Genomic DNA, 19,512 nt, shown 5'->3' on the forward strand with positions numbered 1-19,512 from the left:
GCAATGCTGCTGAGCTGCTGCTGCAGCTGCAGCCAGAGCACTTTGACGCTGTTGCATCAAAAGCCTACCAGTGCCCAGTTTGGAGCCTACCCAAAATTCAGCTTTTTTTGGCTTATTGAAACATCAGCCACCTAGAGAGAGATACAACTTTGTATGGGTCAGATGCAACTTTGAATTATGTTTTGCCTCATGCACACTGCTCCAGCCATAATGAAACAGAGCCAGAAGTTGTAATTCATGAGGAGGTTTGCCACCCTATGGAATTCATAAGTCTTCCCTGAAGAGGAAGCTGATATCTATAAAATGTTTCACCTGAAGTGTAAAGAAAAATTTTTTAAAAAGCCAAGGACCCATGAGAAAATAACTGCACAAATCCCTTCCATTTTACTCACAGCCAAGGAGTGGACCATATATCTTCCTTTTAGATCACCAATACATATTAGATTCAAAGGGAATATGCTTTTGTTAAAAGTTAATATAGGTTTTATTAATCTGGATTTTGACGCACACTTTGATTAGAACTGAAAATTGGTCATTTCTCAGCTCTGCTCTAGTGTCAAAAAATCCTCACGATCCTGTACCTCCTCTCCAAATGGATCAATGTCCAAATTCTTCCTAGTGATTTTTTTTTTTTATTGCTGGTAATTGAAATAACATCAAACCTTAACTTTAAAATATTGCTTTAGCTCAGGGGCCAGTTTTCAAATCTCTCCTGCAGACCATCATTCCTTCCACCAGCAGAGCCATGGCATTTCCCATATTCAGATCTGGGTTCATAACTGCACGTGGCAAAGTGAGTCAGCAGGAACCACGTATTTGTATATAATGCTCCATGCAGGCAGCACAAGACAAGAATTTTAGTCTCACATTATGTTATTAAAAGAGGTCTTGGAAAAAAACTCATGAAGAAAAAAATCAAAATGGTCATAATAGTTATTTTTCATTTTAATACTTTCCTATGCAAAATAATTGTTTTTAGGCTGTGCTCAAAGATAAAATTTGGTTTACTCCTATTGTTAGAGATGCCTGCAGTAAGAGTGAAGGATCCAAGCCTGAAACAAATCACATATTTTCTGTCAGTGGATGTTTTATTTGTGAAATAGCATTGTCTGCACAGTCCAAAACATTTTTTCTGGTAAAGCATGAGGAAACAGGAAGGATGGAGTAGAGGGATCTACTGTTTCTACAGGAGAAATTCCAAGCAAAATAGTGGGAGAGTATTGAAAAAAAAAAAAAAAAAGAAAAAAAAAAATCTGTTTTTTTTCATTACAATCCAGTAGTGGAAATTGATTAATGAAGCCCGTCTGCAGTCAGTACAAAGGGCCAAATCTTCAGCTAATATTAAATAGCAAGCTTCTACTTTAGAAAACCAGAAAGAGGAAGGGGACATGAAACTAAAAAACAAACAGGCATATTTGATCATTTAGTGGTGAATAGATCAGGCACTCCTCAGTTGCAGGGTTTTATTTTTGTGCATTGTGTCAATGATTAGCAACCATATGTTTTAAGACCAGCTTCAATAGTATCAGTAGCTACAGTCCTGCTCTCAGATTACTTTTTACTGCCTGCCTAATTTTGAGCTTTAATAGCTAACATGCACTTTGTTTATCAGTTACAAATGTTCTGAATGTTGATGAAACAGGCTAAACAACACATATTGGCTTATCATCAATACCAAAGACTGGGATTAAATTTGTTAAATGTTGTGGCCTGAGAATTTGCAAACAAGTTCTTAGAAATAAGAATAATAATCTCAGAATTGATGGCTCTGGTTCTGAATGTGAGATGTTAGCACTCAGATCCTGACACAGCTCTTGTTATCCACAGAAGAATCCATCCTACAAAGAGCAGAGACTCTTGGCACCGAAAATGCAACCAAGTACAGCACAGCCCCCTTGGATGGCACAGTCCCATATGAAATGCTTTATTGCACTGGGAGCAGTCTGGTGGCATTCAAATTAAATATATTTAAAGTATTTCCAGAATCAGACCCTTGGTGTCTTGCAGGCCTGAGCACTAATATGTGAAATAGGTAATTTTTACATAATTCTGTTTATCTGTACAGCAAAGAAATTTAAAATAATCTCTAGATTATGTTATTTATTCTGGAATTACTTGAGGACAGAGTATCTCTCCTCTGTTTTTAAATTACTGCATAAATTAACAATGTTCTAACAATAACAGCAGCAGCAGCAGCAGCAGTGATTCAGGACATTTACCAGAGAGAAAGCAACCATTAGCCTTGAGAATGAAATTTCACTGGAATCCACAAAATATTGTGTTAGGAAATATTATGGTTGCCAACTTTCGCAATTTTGTTGAAAGTCTTCTAAAATGTGAGGGTTGGGGTGTTTGGGGTTTGTTTTTGTTTTTTTCCCCGCAAAGCCTGTGTTCTGGCATCATGTGAAAACATGAAAATGTGAGATTCTCAGTTTTAATTTTAGAAGACAACTAAGTTACTCAGCATTGTGGTTGCAAACAGAAATTGAAAACATGAACTCAAGGACCAGAGAACAATTAGGAAGAGTCCAAAATGCATTTTAAAATTCTTACACTTTGTAAAGCGATTTCTGACTCAGGGTGTTTCTATCTTCATGGTTAACCATATTCAGTACCCCAATAAATCCTCTGCATTCTTTTTGAGGACTTCTCACCTTGGTTTGTGACAGAGGGTGACATCACATCTTAATTGTGAAGGAGGGTGATGAAGTTCAATACTGGCTAATTTATTTTTTAAAAAAACAGAACCAGTTGTTTGTACTCATGTAGTTCTCTTCATTTTGACAATGAGGTCAACAGCAGAAACTGGTAGTATTTCCTCAAGGGAAATGTATTTCCATAGTAATTAAATTTGGGATCTAGCTCTTCACCTTCTCCTCAGAGAGGCTGAGGTGCTCCCACGCTATGGCAGGGTCTGGCAGAAGACAGCTTCCCATGCTCCCTAAGGACAGGGATTGTCTGGCTGCTCGGGTGCCAAAGGAGGACCATTATCTCTTAAATCTGTGCAGGACACTGGCACCCAGCCCAATGATTAGGAACATTTCCATTTGGTGACTATGTGGAGCTTTCTGCACTGTTTCCACTTAGTCTTCAAGATATGTGGGAATGAGCAGAGAGTAACAGGTCAAGCAAACCATATTCTAAGTCTGTCTTGGTTTTTGATAAAAAAAAAATTCATCGGTCTGAGAAATCCCTGGCATTGTATGGCTGATGATGGCCCAGCTTGACAAAATGGAAGTTTTTATCAAGCCAACTACAAGGACTGGCTCCTTGTCTCTCACCTGGCAGCCTGTATCCCATGCAGCTGTCTGAGCCATGCACACCAACCCACAGCCCCACTGATGGGGCAGAAGCCATATTATTCCCTTGCCTTTCCCTTTTAACATCTACAGGTATTTTCCTAGAGACTAACAATGATGAAAATACTTAAAATACCTAAATGAAAAAATATCCTTTATCTTCCTCTTTGCTCACCCTTTTCCCACTGTGTCTTTATTACTTTTCTAAATATTGCATACAATGTTTTTGGTAAATAAGAAGGATATTAGTGTAGACAAATAACGTTTACTCACTCACTAAAGAAAGGTGTTTCTGGCACTGATTCACAAGTTACTCACAACTTACAGAAATTACTTATACTGAAAGGGACAAGGAGTGTCTTTTTGTGTGCAGGTTGCTGAACAAACAATGAGGTCCTGGTCCCTGCTTGGCTTGCCGTGGCATTACCACAAACAATACTAATTCTTAAATACCTGCCTGACTTTAAGCACTTAGGTAAATAATTGTATTGATTGTTGTAAGCCTATTCACATGCATAAAACTAAGCATATATTCAAATATGTTGTGAAATCAGGGGTTGGGAGAATTTTGCAAACAAGGCATTTTTAGATATGAATTTACTTGTTAAAACCAGCTTCAAAAGGAGCTAATGTGGCAATCAGGCTTTTGGGCACGGCAGGTTGAGGAAGGAAAAGTTTTATTTTCAAGATGGATCCAAGGACTTTCTTGTACCTCAGAGAATCCTCACCAGAACCACAATTACAGGTGAGAAAGGCAGCAAGGAAACCCCCCCAACCAGTGATTGCTCAGAGTTTAATGTGAGAGCAGTGTAAACTCAGAACTGCAGATAATCCATGGGGAAATCAGGGGGTTAGTGCCGAGAACTGATGGGGAATAACAACTGAAAGAGCTTTGGTTTTTCTAGGCTGGCGGGAGGTAGCTCATGCTAGGAAGCCTGCCAGCTCCAAACTGATGCTGGGAGCTTTGTCTCCTTTGGATTGTAGGAACACACTTTGCAGTTAAACTGATCTGAGAGATTTTGATAGTAAAAACAGCTGTCTCGTTGCAATGATGTTTTTGTTCCATTGTCAAAATTTTGAGTTAAATCCATGAGTGGGCTGCAGCTTGTTCAAACCCTGAACTCAACACCCTTTGTGCTCCTTTGGCTTTTCCACTGTGGTTCATGGGATATCTCCTTCCTGAGGAAAGGGCTAGGTGTAATAAAAGCCGTCAGGACAAGGAATTGCAGGTCTCCCCCGATGCCTCTGCAGTACTGGAGAGACAGAACTGGAGGACTGCAGTCTGTCCCAGACTGGTGAGGAGGGGAAATAAGGAGGAAGAGCAGGGTGTTGAAATGAAACACTCCAATGCTGCTGTGGCCAGGCTGCATCCCCAGCGAGCAGGTATGCCGGTGGAAGGGGGAAACTGTCCGGTACCAGAGCAGGGATGAGGCCAGCATGAGCAAGGGGAAGCTGTTTGTGAGGTGACAGCACAAGGGGATTCAGGGAAGGGGCACGCAGTGAGATGTCCCAGCCCCATCTTCCCAGCATACACCATCTGAAGGTGCCTCCTGACACTCTCTTGGATGTGCAAACAAGCAGATGAGGCGCCTGATTGAGGCGTCCAGCACAACAGGCAGGAGCACAAGGGGCACTTGCCAGACTGCCTCTGTTTTTGTGCTGATATGAGAGATGGGACAGCACCTCTGTACGGCCACAAATCCATTCTGTGTCACTTGGGGTGATGGGAACTATGGGCAGGCTTTCACCCTCTGGGGAGCCAGGAGCCGTGTGATGCCCTCCGAGTGCAGAAGGTGCCTTGTGTGAGTGATGCTGTGTCTGCAGGACCCATGGCTCTGTGGCACTGTGCGTGTTAAGACAAAATAGATGTCAACAAAAGCCATTCCTTTTAAATTGACATTTTAAAATTGTCACTAGAAACCCACAACACAGGGACTGTAGTTAAAGTGACTTTTCATGGAAACAGAGGCTACAGACAAGGTGGTATTCACACGGTATTCAAGGGTCCAAGCTCTACGGAAATAATTTCTTCCAAAAAGAAAGAAATTCAGCAGCTCGATGGAGGCTGATAGCACCAACATCAAACCATAGCCACGGGCGGGAGCAAGCGCGGCCGGCGCGTACCTGCCGCCGGTGCGAGCGCTGCCCGGCCCGCTCCCGGGAGCGGCGGCTCCGCGCTGCCTGCGGCCCGGGAGGCTCGGGCAGCTCCGTGACAGCGGCGGGGGGCTGCCGGGCGGCCCCGGGAGGCTCGGGCAGCTCCGTGACAGTAGCGGGGGGCTGCCGGGCGGCCCCGGGAGCCGCGGGAGGCTCCTCCTCCGCCCGGCACCGCGGGCAGCGCGGCGCTGCGGGCGCCGGGACGCGCCGCGGCCCCAGGCGAGCGGTAGGTGCGCCCCGACGGCGGCGGCGGCACGGGGGCAGCCCCGCGGCACTGCGAGGGGCCGGCGGCGCCGGGGTCGGGCTCCGCGGGGGGCGGAGGGCCGGTGTGCCGGGCGGGCAGCAGGGCACGGGAGCCGAGCGCAAATCCCCTGCGCGGTGCCGCGGTGCGGCCGTGGCGCTGCGCTCCGCGCCCCGCGCAGCCCGCGGGCGGCTCCGGCGGGAGGCGCGGCGGGGAGGGGGCGGGTGGGCGCGCCCGGGGCGCAGCGCGGGGCGCGGAGCCGCCGCCCCGCTCCGCTCCGCTCCCTTCCGCGGGCATGCGCGCCTGCCTCGCACATGCTCACTGCGCCGGCGGCGGGCGCGCACACTCCGCAGCGCCGCGGCTCCGCGCTGCACCGCCGGTGAGTGGGGCAGGGGTGCTGCGCGCCCGCGGGTGCGGGTGCCCGGCGGGGCTCCGCGGGCGCGGGGCGGGGAGCGCGGAGCTCCGGAGCCCGGCGGGTCGGCTCCGGCGGAGCGCGGGCGCGGAGCGGCTCCGCGGTAGCGGCGGGTCCCGAGTGCGGAGCCGCGACCCAGAATTAGCACGGGGAGTTAATTGCTGCGCAGCGTGCGGTTCGGTTTTACCGTCCGGCGAGCCCCGCTTATTAATGATTTTAATAGCTAAAGAGTGCGTTTAAATAAAATGCGCCACTGCGTTTTCCCGCGGCTGCTTCCGTGAGGAAAACTTGTATGTGATTTATGCAGTTCAAGTAAACTTTTCTGAGTGTTAAATTGTGCTTGAGCCCAGTGAACGGCCTCTAAAGGAAATTATTTCATGGTATACAGCTACTGTTGTTCAGACATTTCAAATAATGATGTATTCTTTTGTATAAAGTTGTGATTGCTAAAACGCATGTAGTGAACCAATAAACAGTTTATTGGTCTAGATCAAATACTAACAGAAATTTTGTTCAGCGCAATATCAAATACACGCATCCCTGAGCGCCGTTAAAAGCAGTGGCAGAAATGGTTTATTGTTTAGTCTCTCTTCATTAATTTACTGAGAATTTCTTCTCTCTGCAATGCCATCCGTGGAAGGGTCCCCCCTTTCTTCTCCCCCAGTTTATTGAGAAAGCATGTCTAAATTTCTTCATGCTAGTCCACATCTGTGTGTATTAGGACAATCTGGTCCACGAAAGATGTCATACATTTAAACTACTAGTTCTGTGTCTAAACTAATGGTGCTTAGATCGTTTCATACATTGAGCATTGCATTGTTTTGTTACTTGTTGCTTCAGACAGGATAAATTCTTTCTCATCTTTTTTTTTTTTTTTTTTTTTTTTTTTAATGTGGGGAAATTGTTTCCATTCCTTAATAAAGCTGAATTTCTATTTCTGCTTTGAAAACGTTGATTTGAAGGCATCAGATGTAACACAAGCAAGTAGGAAAGACTTGCAGTACAAATGTCTTGAAAATAATGAGTACTTAGAGCTTTGGAGGCATTCCAGAAACTTTTTAAGCATGTTGTGAAAATTCATTTGATTGGTAGAGCAGCTGATAACTTGACTTAATTGTTCTAACTTAAAACCCTTAATTAAAAAAAAAAAAAGTCTAAATGTATGGTGTAAAATTGAATTGTGTAGTTAGAGTCAAATTGTCCACGTAACTCTTGTGCCTCTTCTACTCACCCACCAACAGGTCAAAACATTTGGCTAAATAACAAGTTGTGTATGCTTTTGGTTTTACCCACATCAATTTGTTTTGCTTTACTTTGCTTAGCCCACTCCCCTCAGCTCATTTTCTTTTAAAATAGTATGTGGAGACTCGATTCCCATGACTCGCTAATCTTATCACCATTACTTGGTTGAAATTTCTGAAACGGGTTCCTGTTTCAAATACCTCACAACATTGGCAGCCTCAGGTTCCATTAGAAAAGCTTCATTAGGGAGAAATAAAAATGTTGTTGATAACTCCCCCTCCAACAATAAGCCTCATATTCAACTCCATGGTGTGTGCAGATATGCCTTGAATTATAAAAAGGAATTAAATTCAGGTATTCACACAAGGAACTCGATCTCAGAATATCCCTTAAAGAGTCTCATGTGTTGTTGTGTTGCTATGCATAGCTGGTTAATATGCTTTTCTCTTTTTTTCCCCTGAAAATTCAATAATTTAGCTATTAATCCTGCAACTGTTAGTTGCATGTTTAACTTCAAGCCTGCAAGGCGTTGGGCTGAATTCTGCGGGGCTGTGTTTGTGTGTCAGTGTGTGTGTGTACACACTGCTGACAAAGAAAACAATTAAAGACGTTACCAATTTTCTGCTGTCTTCCCAACTGTTATTTATGATGTGTAGTAGTACAACAGCTATTCTGAAATCAGCTATAATTCTCTTCAGTAAGATTTGTTTCTTCTGTGCCAAATTTTGCAGTAACCAGATGGTCTTAAGGTGTCTTCAGCCGGAGAACAAGCATGAACAGCGCTAAAGACTAATTATTCCTTGCAGTAAATTCCTTCTGCAATAAATTCACAGGTTGTTAGAGCTAATCTGTGGAAATGATTGTTAAGATTACTTTTGCAGTGAAAAATGCTTTAATAAATCTGTGAAAACTAGCAGAAGTTCTTAGAATGCTAAGAAAATATTTTTGAGTTAACTTTGCCTGGCTGGGGTAACTTTTATTCGGGATGAACTGTTAAATGAAGTTACAAAGTCAAATCCTTTTCATAAGCCATAGAACACTGCAGTTTTAATATGAAGATTTTAAATGTATCCTGTAAGTGGAGGGGTCATTTGGTAGACCACGTAGGGAAGGAAATCTCATACTGCCGTTCTCAGTGTATAGTTAATTTCCTTGTACCTGTGTATTTTTCACAGCAGTAAGAATGTATATTTGATTAGTGCATGGAGGGTTTCCTGGATTAACAATCATGTTATTTTCATTAAATTTCACATTGTACTAAACAGGACAGAAAAATAGTTAGAAACAAAACATATATTCAGAATTATAAACAATGGTTTATACTAAAGTAAAGCTGTTCAGGCTTAAATACATCTTCCTTTTTGGTGGCCTAATTTAGTAAAAAAATACAAGTTTGGTTTTTTTTTTTAGTATATGTCTATTAAAAAATGTAAGTACTCAAACCTCTTGGCATTTTGCTCACTTTGATATGAATAGGGAGAACTTGTCAAATCTCTTTCCCTTCCTTTTCTGCTGAAAATCCTGGTTGGGACTGTTCATTAAGAGATCCCATCAGAAAACAATTGTTTCATGGCACTCAAATTCTTAAAACAATACTTCATCTTTATTTGCAGATCTTAACTCAATAATGATGTTTAACAAACACCTTGTTTTAATCAGGTGAGGATAAGCCCTTCAATTAGGATGCAAATAATTGCTCCTCTTGGTTGGGTCATTTGGGGCCTGGAGGTGCTGCCATTTGCAGGTAGCTTTGGTGCTACCCAAGGTTTCAAGCAGGAGAGAGGAGAAAGGAATAAGGATTTAAGTTTTGTGAATTTTTATTTTCATGGCATTCAAAACCCGATCCAGCTCCCTTCTTTGTCAGGCTGTTCAGTTGATCTTGATTTACAGCTGCGAGAGGTGTGAGAGGAAAATTGGATCCAAAGCGATGTTCGCTGCAAAGATGGTTCCATGAGTGTGTCACAGAGTGAATATTTAATTAAAAATAATCAAACCTCTTTTCATTCAGTTTTCTGGTTGTGCTTTAATTATGTACTTTAATTATTTCAAAGATGTCTAAAATGTGATGAGAAAGATTACACGGGCGTAATCCTTCCCATTTAAAATTATTTGTCTGCAGCTGCCTAAGTCCTGGCATTAGGAGTCACATACAAACATGTTTATTTAACATCAGCGTTATCTGTTAGATTGTACATGGTTCATTAACATGGAGAGAATACTTTTTGTTTAATAGTGTGTGGGAGCTGCCAGAGGTCAGGAGAGGTTGTTTGCCTGAAGTTGAGATGGCATCTTGGCTTTGCTCTCGCTCTGTTTGTCACCTCTGCTGCGTCCGGAAACCGCTTCCTTAGTGCCGTGCTGAGGTATTTTCCCTGGTGCTGAGGTGCAGAGGCTCTGTGGAAAGCCAGAAGTCTTCTGCAGGGTTGTGGTAAGGTTTATGGGGAATTTCAAGGGAGGTTTGTTGTAATTTGTGGGGGATTGTTGTAGCTGGGGTTCGGTTAGAAGAAGCAGCTTGGAAAGGATGGAGCGGGAGAGGACAGAGGAGCCTGGGATGTTGTGGTGGTACCCACAGAGTGTGTGGCTGTGATGGAGGGATTTTACAGATTTGGGGAGATGGGGGGTGATAGCTTGGGCAATTGTTTTGTGTGCCAGTGAATAATGTTTTGTTGGTGTGGATGGGTCAGAGCAGGACTCAGGACAGCTGTACCTGGTGGTGGTGCAAGAGGTGGCAGCTCCTCTGCAGGGGCAGCACAGGATGGGGCCCTTCTCTCCCCACAGAGCTTGTGGGGGGTTCTCCACTCTTTCTACTGCTGATTAGAAACATGCTTGGACATATAAAACCATATCAGGGACTCCAGAAATACAGAATTACCCGTGGCCTCAATTTTAAAAAGGTCAATTAAAATGTTTTACCGTGACTTCTGTATATAAGCTAATAGCCATGCACTGCACACAGTACTGGGAGAGAGATGTGCCCACCCATCTCCATGCACAATTTTAATTTTAATTTCAGCTTCTTGAACATGTTTCTGAATGTTTCCTACAAGTCAGTGAATTTCTTCATCCTTATTTGGATGATGGGGACTCTTTGGGCTTTTTGTGCCTTGAAGGGAGAAGATAATTTAAATTTCCATTAGAAAAAAGTAGACAATTGCCTTCTTTGATTTTTATCAAGCAAGGATCCCTGGTAGTTAATAACCAAAGGGCGCTGAATAAAATGAGCATTCTTGTACAATTCAAAGTGCAGTGGAAGATGCAGTGTGACTGAAGCATACCGCAAATGTGCAGTTTTTTAAAAGCATAACAGTAAAAATAGAAGGGCTTAAAAAAATAAGCTGAACTGCTGTGTTGATTATAAGTTGTAGCTGAATCACTCTTAAGGCCTGGATATTGTTTTTAAAAAGCCAGCAAAACATCTATTTCTAAAAAAATAGCAAGGTCCCTCAGAAGGGGAGAGAGAGAGAGAGCAAGAGCAAAAGTGTTATCTTGGAGGAGGGAACGTCTGGGGTAGGGTTTTTTCCCTTTGAATTATTTTCAACAAGTACTTACTCTGTTCTGTATTTTTAAGAAATTATGTGGACAGCAATTTTGTTGCTTTACCAAGGCAGTGAAAACACCAAGAATCCTTTTTATAATTTGGAAAGAATGTCAAAAGAATGAAGTAGTTAAACCTAAGTGTATTAGATCATACGCCTTAAATGCATAAATAAGCATAGCTGCAATCACAGAAACCAATGTTAAAACCACCAGGAAAACTCACCCAGAAACCGTAATGACTTAAAGGGAATGACCTCAGCCATTGTGAAATTTGTGCCTATTTGTTGACTGACATTTATTTAGTAGAAGCAGGGTGCGTGTTTTGTTGGGGTGTGGGGTTTTGTTGTTTGCAAGATTGCTGGGTTTTTTTTTTTTTTTGTTGTTTCCAGGTTTGAATACAAAGAGTGAAAATGGGCTCAAGGCTGTGAGAGCCTGGATATGATTTGGGCTGTAGCAATTTGAAAAGCAGGTGAAGGGTTTGTTATTGATACACAGAGACTGGTGGAACTGAAGTTTGCTGTTCAGATGTTAGGAACTTCCTTGATGATAGCCCACTTCTAACTTATTCCCAGCTGGTTTTCTGTTAAGGAAATGAAGGTTTAAAGTATTTGATTACAAGCCTGAGGTTTCTTCACGTCCATGTCTTTGCGTGAGTGCTGCATGAAATGCTGGTGTCATTCATCTCCCCTCTGCTTTTTTGGAGAGGAAATTGATGCATGGTAGAACCTCAACTTGCCTTTGCTGCAACACCACTTAATAATTCAGGGAAATAGATGTCTTGAATTATTTTAACTATAATAGACTTCTTCAGGAATGTTTTTACATAAACCAGCATTACAGATTTCAAGCTTGACCAGAGCCATGTCTCTCTGCAAACAGGATTTCTCTCTGCTGCCTGCTCCTGGCTGTGGGCTCCTACTTTTACAGGCTGCAATAATCAAAGAAGTTCCAGTTTTAATTGCCCCTTCTTAGATGTGCAGAGAGGTTTGAGAAAATGGGTAAGTTCGTGCTGTTGGCTTGAACATCCAACTGTAGACATTCAGTCTCGTCATGCATAAATTCTTGTTTGGCATCCCTGCTTTTGAGAAAGAAAGCAGCCTGGCTAAACAAAAAAAATAATCCTAAATAAAGAAAATTATTTAATACTGGTCAGCCCAGATAGTAGCTGGTCAACCCATGGAGAGTTGCCTCTGTTTATGCTGGAAAGAACGGATTTCACAGAGAAACTCAACCAGAGCAGGACTTCCAAAGACAGGGGGACGTGGGGAATGTTCCTTAAACTCAGCAAATGCCTTAAAAACTGGACATGCCTCTAGGATTACTCAGGCACCCACAAGAAACAGTGAGGGGAAAGTGGGGCAGGCATCTGAAATGTTTTTGTTTTTTAAATAGGTTGAGTAAGCAGAGCAGTCTGGGGGCCCCAGTTATTTACAGCTCTGTCTGTGCACCACGCAGAGAGCTCATCAGCTGTCCTAAAGATAAGTTTTCCATCTATTGGAAATTGTGTCTTTTGATGACACATTGGATTTGGCTGTTTGCTGTGTAATTGTCCTACAGCTACTTTGGAAATAGCTTTGATCAGTTTTGAATATAGATCTGTATCACTAGTTTTGATTCCCCTTGCGACTGTGCTTCTGCGCTCAGTTACCATCCATAGAGTTTAATTGCAGCTATTTGACAGTTCTTTGATTCTAAGACAAGTCAAAATGTATTTACAAAATATTTTATCCTCAGTAAATGTTGACAGTGTGTACTTCGTTTTTGTAAGCTATGTTAATTTATTGGTTTTCCCCACTACTGTGGGTGAAACAAGACAAAATCTTGTCTAAAATTGAGCAATACTTTTTATTTGAAAAAGAGAGATTGTTTTTCCATCCCTTAAAAAACTAAAAAGCACTATTTTTTCTGAAAGACACTTTTTAAAGTAAAATGTGAATGTTATTTTCACTGTATCCAAATTTTCCTTTTTATTCTTTTTTTGTAGGCTGACTTTATTTTTGAATTTATAAACCCATGTTTTTTGCTAGCTTACATTTGATAAGTGCTTTGTTAATACTACTCTTCACTGAGATAGAGTTTGGAGTAAGTCAGCCTTAATGCTTGTAGCAAAATCCATAAATTTTCTCCTTCCTTGTGTTCAACTGTGCATAAATGTATTAGATCCAGTCGTGCTCTTACTGCAGTTCCCAATCATTTCACTCAAGTAAGGGTTGAACCCTGATTGAGTGGGAGCAGTTTTAAACCTTTTGTACTTGTTGCAAAAGTGCATATTTATTTTTTTTTTTGAAATCCCATCGTAACTGCTGCCAATGCAAGTCCAGCTGACTTCTTCAATGCCTGAGCCTTGCAAAAACCAGAGTGGGAATCAACATCTTTCTGTGCTGTCCACGCTCAAATGCCTATTTGCAAATCAGCAAAGTTTCCAGCAGCAGTTAAAAAAGCTGGTAAATCTGAATTGGGTGGAGAGAGGGAGGTACCACAGCTCTTTTGGTACCAGCAGTTGTAACCTTCTGCACCAAAAATTTGCAGAGGTATGACTTAGTCCATGGTATCACTTCTCTGACCTGGTACTCCTAAGTGTGTTGATGGAGTTAGGTGTGCAGCAGGAAAATAAGGCAGACAGCATTTTTATTTATTGAAATAAAATTATGAGATCCTTATTCTGTGTAGCCTTGGTGGCCTGTTGTGTAAATACCTATGCTAGAGGAATCTTGTTTTTAGTAAAATTCATTTCTCTCTGAATAAGAGGCGAGCTTAGGTGTCTGACCAGAAATACATAATCATTCAGCAATGCTGTAAGTGTGTGTAACCCTGAACAAGGCAATGTAAGATTGTGAAAGTGGCTATACAGAACATAGACATTTGCTGTCTTTCCCTCTTCAGCGTCTCTTCACCTGAAAACTCTTAAAGTTGTGGTTTGAAGGAAGGCGTATTCTGCCCATTATATATGATTTCATATTGTTTGTTTGGCAGCCGTCCTTCTGTTCGCTGCAGCAGATGAATATAATTTGAGGAAGAGAACTAGATGGGGAGGGGGGCTGAGGAAGCCAAGTGAGTCTGCTGTAAAATATTTGAGATGCAGCAAAACCTTCTGGGCTAGATTAGTTCTGAAACACCACTTATGCCCCCTTGCAAATTAGGGGTGGGGTGTGGAGACAAATGCTTGGTTTCTAGCTGAGTGTAATAAAGGATGCTGCTGCTAAAAGTCAGAGGCGTTGATGTTGGAGCTTGATTCCCCTCTTAAAGCCCAGGGCTTCTCCTTGCCCCAGCCCCCTGCCACAAATGAGGATTATTCAATCACTGCAGTGGTTTAACCAGGATGGTTACTGAGCGATGCACAGAAGCATCGTGCCCTGCTTTAGGACGGGAAGTGGAAAATGAATATTGTTTTGAACTTGAACTCTGTGAGCAGACAGAAGGTAATTACTGGAGCTGGAACTCCCCCGGGAGAAGCGGGGGAGTGATGCTCTGCACTTGTAAGAAACACTGTGGGATCTTAAATATCTCGTAGTGTTTAATGCTTTGGTTTTACATTTCTGCTTCTTAATTGATCTTTTGCTCTTCTCATTTCTTGGCAATTAGAGGAAGAAACAATTGGTTGTAGACTTAGTGTGCTGTATTTATTCATACACTTTTGATTTTTTTTGTTTTTAAATTATTGATGCCCTCCTTTTGCTGGTGGGGCAGGACTCTTAAATTTCAGTCCTGGTGTTATTTTCTGTTGTAAAATAAACTCCTTTGCTGCTGACTTACTTATAATTTGAACAGTTAATTTATTATAATTTGAAAAATTATTATAATTTATTATAATTCAAAACCTAATTATAATTTGAAAAATTAATTAATTGATGATTAAAAGCACATAAATGTATATGAAGTCATTTAATCAGAAGCTGTAAGCCACTTGTGTAGTATTTAGCTTTGATTATAAATTTATCTGTCTTATGAAGTAGAAAATCCCACTAACGACACAAAATGTGTGGTTGTAAAGTTAACATTTTGAGAATCAACTTTTTAATAATATATTATTACTGGAATTGTAGCCTTCTAGGAAAAAAAAAAGGTAAATCTCTGCCTTCACAGAATATTTTGTTGTATTTCGGTGGCCTGTGGCTTCAGTAATTACCTAAGTGTTTTTACGTTTTTTCCCCATGCTTTTGGCTGCTACTTTACAAGTTCTTCAACAAAGAATAGTGAGTGTGATATTTCTCCTTTTTTTACAGACTTGTGGGGTCTTCTGGAGATTTTTTTAATACTATTCGTTATTAGATAATTAAACAAAGAAGGGAAAATATTTTTCTGTTAATTCCTGCCTGTGGTAATTCATGGGTTTTCTTCTTGGAAAGGAATAATTCCATATTTTAAAAACACAATTTAAAGTATGAAGTGAAATTGCATTAATTTTCAAAGTATAATTAAATGCATACTATTTACTATAAAGTCTCCCTGACCGAATTCAGAAGACTAGTTTAATGGTGATGAAGTTTTAAAGGCAGTAAAATTAAGTCACTTTAAAAGAAAATTGTGTGATGATTTATTGTAGCAGAGCAGGTGAAATTCCTCTAGAGATTTTAATATCTTCCACCTGGTATAGAAATGAAAAGAAAATATTCTTTAGCTGGTGACTAATTTGTCACTAATACCCAGGGGTTCCTTCATTACAATGCAGAGATGTCAGTTCTAAGAGAAACTTATGGTGAAAAAACCAAGTGCAACTTCCCGTTGGAGACAGTTACAAAAAGAAGAAAAAATAAAGGTCTGGAAAAGAGCCGAAGTCGTGTGAAGGAAGGCTCTAAAGCTATCAATCAGGGCAGAATGCTTGGGGAAGGATTTTACCTGCAGGCTTCAGTGGAATTCATTAGGACATGTTTGAGGAGGAAAGTCACTGGATAGGACTCAGAGGAGGAGCTCTGACACGCAGCAATGCCCAGGCTGGTGCTCAGTTCTGCTCCCAGCTGCACGTACTGCATCCTGGTGATTGTTGGAGGAGGAACTGGGTTGCTAAAAAAAAAAAAAAAAAGCCACATTCTGCTTACTGATGGCTTTTATTCTTTATCACGGTGTTAAATGAACTGAATCCAAGGCTTGGATGAAAAAGCTGCTGGAGAATATCTGCAGCTCGAACCTTTCAACAGTGAGCGCGGTGTTTCTGCCACATCAGTGTTTTGACAAGTCATTTTTCCCAACAGAAAGTTACTCCAGTTTTCAGAGACTGGTGTGGTGTCCTCACTTTGCCTTTTGCTGCAAGTTCAAAATTTTAACTCTGCTCTTGTCCTTCCAGTGCTGCCGTTTCCAACAGCTTGGAGTGAGGGGGAGCATGAGCCAGCGCAGTCCCAGGGGAGAGTGAAGTAAGGATTTCAGTCTCTCTCCCTCAAGAAACAAGCTGCTGACCCTGCAGCAGCAGCACTCTTGCTTCTTGAGGACTTTCTGGTTTAGTCCAACCCAAAAAGTTGCTCGGGAGGAGAGTTTGCAGTAGATGTCTATGACAGAAGTGCTGATCCAGTGTTAGGACTCCAGTGTTAGAGATTTGGGAAGGAGAAGTGAGTGCTGCACCAAACACCATGAATGTTGGAAACAACCTGCCCAACAGCTTTGTGGTGAAGGTGTTTATGTCACAGGGGGAGCCCTGGCATGTCCTGCAGACTCCAGGCCATGGTAACACAGTTCTGTTTCTCACTAGGAAGATTTAATCTCAGTTGTTCTATGGTTAGTTGGAGAAATGGAAGATTTTATGTTCTGTCAGAAGGAGATTATTGGAAAGGAAATTTATGGGATTTGTTACATTTATTCCAGTTATAGTGTATTCTTCAGTCAGAGCACTGAGGTGAATAAGAAACACTCTTGCATGTGTGGTGGGTTGATGGTGGCCAGATGTCCACCCAGCTCCTCATCCACTCCCCATCCTCAACAGGTCAGGGGAAAAAATATGAAAAAAAGCTTATAGGTCAACATAAAGACAGGGAGATCACTTACTATCTCTTATCACAGGCAAAACAGACTCAACTTGGGAAATGTTAATTGATTGCCAGTTACTGTAGTGTTGGATGGTGAGAAGCAAAGGAAAGAACTAAAACAATCCTGCCCACCTCCTTTGCCAGGCTCAGCTTGGCTCCCACCTTCCCAGTTCCTCTGCCTTACCCAGGGGGATGGGGAGTGAGAGAGTGCAGTCAGAGTGTGCATTTCCTTTTCACCACTCCTTCCTCATGTTTCTCCCTTGCTCCAGTGTGGGCTGTGCAGGCTACAGTTCCCCCTGTCAGGAGAGCCAGGTCCAGATTTCTCCAGGAGCTGTGGCTGTTTCTCTTACATTTTTCCTTCCTGTCTTGCTGGAATTTGCCTTTTGACAGAGGTGTCATCAGCCTCAGGCAGGTCCTGCTGTGGCTCTATGGTAGAGTTGGATGGAAGCAGCCCAGGACAGACCCCCACCCTTCCCTGCAGCCCCCCAAAAGCAGCACTTCTAAATTTCACATCAGGCTATGGAGTGGTGGCACAGCCCATCCAGCAAGAATTCCTGCCAGGTTTAGAGCAGGGGAGGAGAGGGAAGGGTGACAGAGGAAGTCAGCCAGCCTTGCTTGTCCTGCCTCCCACCTGAGGTTAAAACACCTGAGTGCTAAAGTTAGATCCACCTCTCCAGAAGTGTCTGGGTTGATGCACAAAGGATGTTGGGGCATCTTGTGGGCACAAGTGATCCTGCATGAAAAACTGAGCTTGTGCTTGACTGATGTTAAGGACTGATTTTGATTGAAAATGTAGTTGTAGTTGTATGGTAACATGCTGGCTGGGAAATGTGTTGTCTTCTACATGTATTCCTGAACCAGGGACACTTTTTTTTTTTGCATGTTCAGGATCTTACATTTCCTAGATATGTTTTCTTAGGTGTGTTTTTTGATTTTAAGTTGCCAGAAAATTTGTAGCTGTTCTGAAGACTGGAAAGGCTCCTGTAGGGGACTTCTCCTCTTCCTTGCCTCTCCAGAAGCCAAATCTTCTTTAATGGTTGGGGGGGGGGGTTGACCTGTATTCTATTGATATTCATATCTAAAGTGTAAAAACAGATGAGATGGTCTTGACAACAAATGGTGGCCATCCTCTTGATTTTAATCATGCATCCAAGACTTAAATAACATATACAATTTTCTTGACATGTTGGGCTTCAGGGGTTTTCAGCTGTTATCCTTAAGCTTGCAAGGCAGCATATTTTACCTTATTTATGCTCCAAAGGAAGGCGTGTTCAGTTCCTTATGAGCCACTTGCCATTCCTGATGGTGATGGCAGCTCTGTGCCTAGGAAGAGCCTGGAAGAGTGCAGGGCAGAGTTTGTCTGAGGAGGGTAAATGATCCTGCTGTTCTCAGTGGAATTGGGTTTACTTTGAGAGGGATCTTGCTGAAGATTAGCCTGTCGCTGCTAACAAGGTGGCAATGAACGTGTGCTGCTGCTGTTACCCACATATGAATGTGCCAGATGCTCTGGCAAACTATTATTTCGCTGTGCTTCTTTTTTCTCCTCAAAATAACCTTACATTTGTGTTCTTGTCCTGGGAAGCAAGTTAGAAAAGTCATTTGAACAGCAGTGAGCTCAGAAGAGAGAGCTCTATGTTGTAAGCATTTTTATGTTTAACCTGACAAGCCAAAGTCTTCCCCCAAAATATTGTCTGGTACTCTACAAAGAAGCTGTCAGCCCTTCATTAATCATTTAGTGGTCCTTCAGCTGCACAGTAAACAAAACCCACCAGTCCTGTATTGTCCTGCTTGCAGCCAATTCTCTTTTGCTCAGTACCTCATGGAGAACTTGGTTTGAAACCCAATCTAGCGAGGTGCAGCCTTCCCCAGCAGCCTGCTATTAATGGCCCAGATGTCTCCTTAATGAAAGGGTTTTGTTGTGCCAACATGATGCTCTCTGTCTTTCCTCAAGTGGATCCTCTCATCCTTGGTGCAAATACCATTACCAGAAGAAGTAGAATGGAGCCTGCAATGTTGTAGTCTCTGGAACTCAAATTTTTGTAATTACTCTTGGCGTATACTCGTGAAAGTTATTTCATAGAGAGGTTTTTCAGCATCACTGAAAAGCAAGCTCCAAATTTTGTCATGTTTATTTTTGTAGTGCCTGAGGTGGCTGATACACCCTTGTGACTTTTGGAAGTGTAATTTGGATTGTATTCTGCAAATTAATGTTAGTAAAGAAGAAATAGCTGGGATGTGATTTGTTGAGGTGTTTTTCACATGGTCCCCTGACAGTGAACAGTCAGGGGTGCTCAGATGTTGGTGTATTTCTTATGCAAAAGGAAGTTAGAGTTTAGTTGCCAAAATCTGATTTCTTTAACTTGTAAGTTGACGGAATATAGGTATTCTTTGCCCTGAAGCCTTAGCCTAGAAAGTTACACAGCAGTTCCCAACACGGTAAATTTGAAGATTTCCAGGCTCACTTAAGTGCTGTCAGCCAAGGCTTGTGTTCAGTCTTAAGCATTTTTCGCTTCACTTAGGAGAGCCCAAAATAATCAGTGCTTGGAAAGGAAGCTGTGTTATCCTGACATGAGTTTAAAAGAAATATTACTCCCAGATTGCATATGTCTAAAATACGCTTCTCAGATTTCTTCTGCTGAATGTTAACTTATAATGGTGAAGGTAAGTGACTGTGAA

General features: G+C 42.1%; 1 protein-coding gene across 5 annotated transcripts in view; it reads left to right on the plus strand.

Annotated features, from left to right (window-relative positions):
- The first annotated feature begins 3,955 nt into the window (after window positions 1-3,955).
- EYA2 (EYA transcriptional coactivator and phosphatase 2) overlaps window positions 3,956-19,512 on the plus strand; it is a 90,695-nt gene continuing 75,138 nt past the window's right edge. The window contains exon 1 of one of the 5 annotated variants that reach the window (XM_072917149.1): window positions 3,956-4,044. Coding sequence is in view for 2 of the 5 variants with exons in the window: in XM_072917150.1 (XP_072773251.1) it covers window positions 6,009-6,073 (65 nt within the window). In the remaining 3 variants the exon portion in view is untranslated. Of the gene's footprint in view, window positions 4,045-5,564; window positions 5,680-5,919; window positions 6,074-19,512 lie in introns of those variants that run through there. The other 4 variants (XM_072917152.1, XM_032752028.3, XM_072917150.1 and 1 more) reach the window with 4 other exon arrangements.

The sequence above is a fragment of the Taeniopygia guttata genome, chromosome 20, assembly GCF_048771995.1.
Source record: "Taeniopygia guttata chromosome 20, bTaeGut7.mat, whole genome shotgun sequence".
Lineage (NCBI taxonomy): Eukaryota > Metazoa > Chordata > Aves > Passeriformes > Estrildidae > Taeniopygia > Taeniopygia guttata.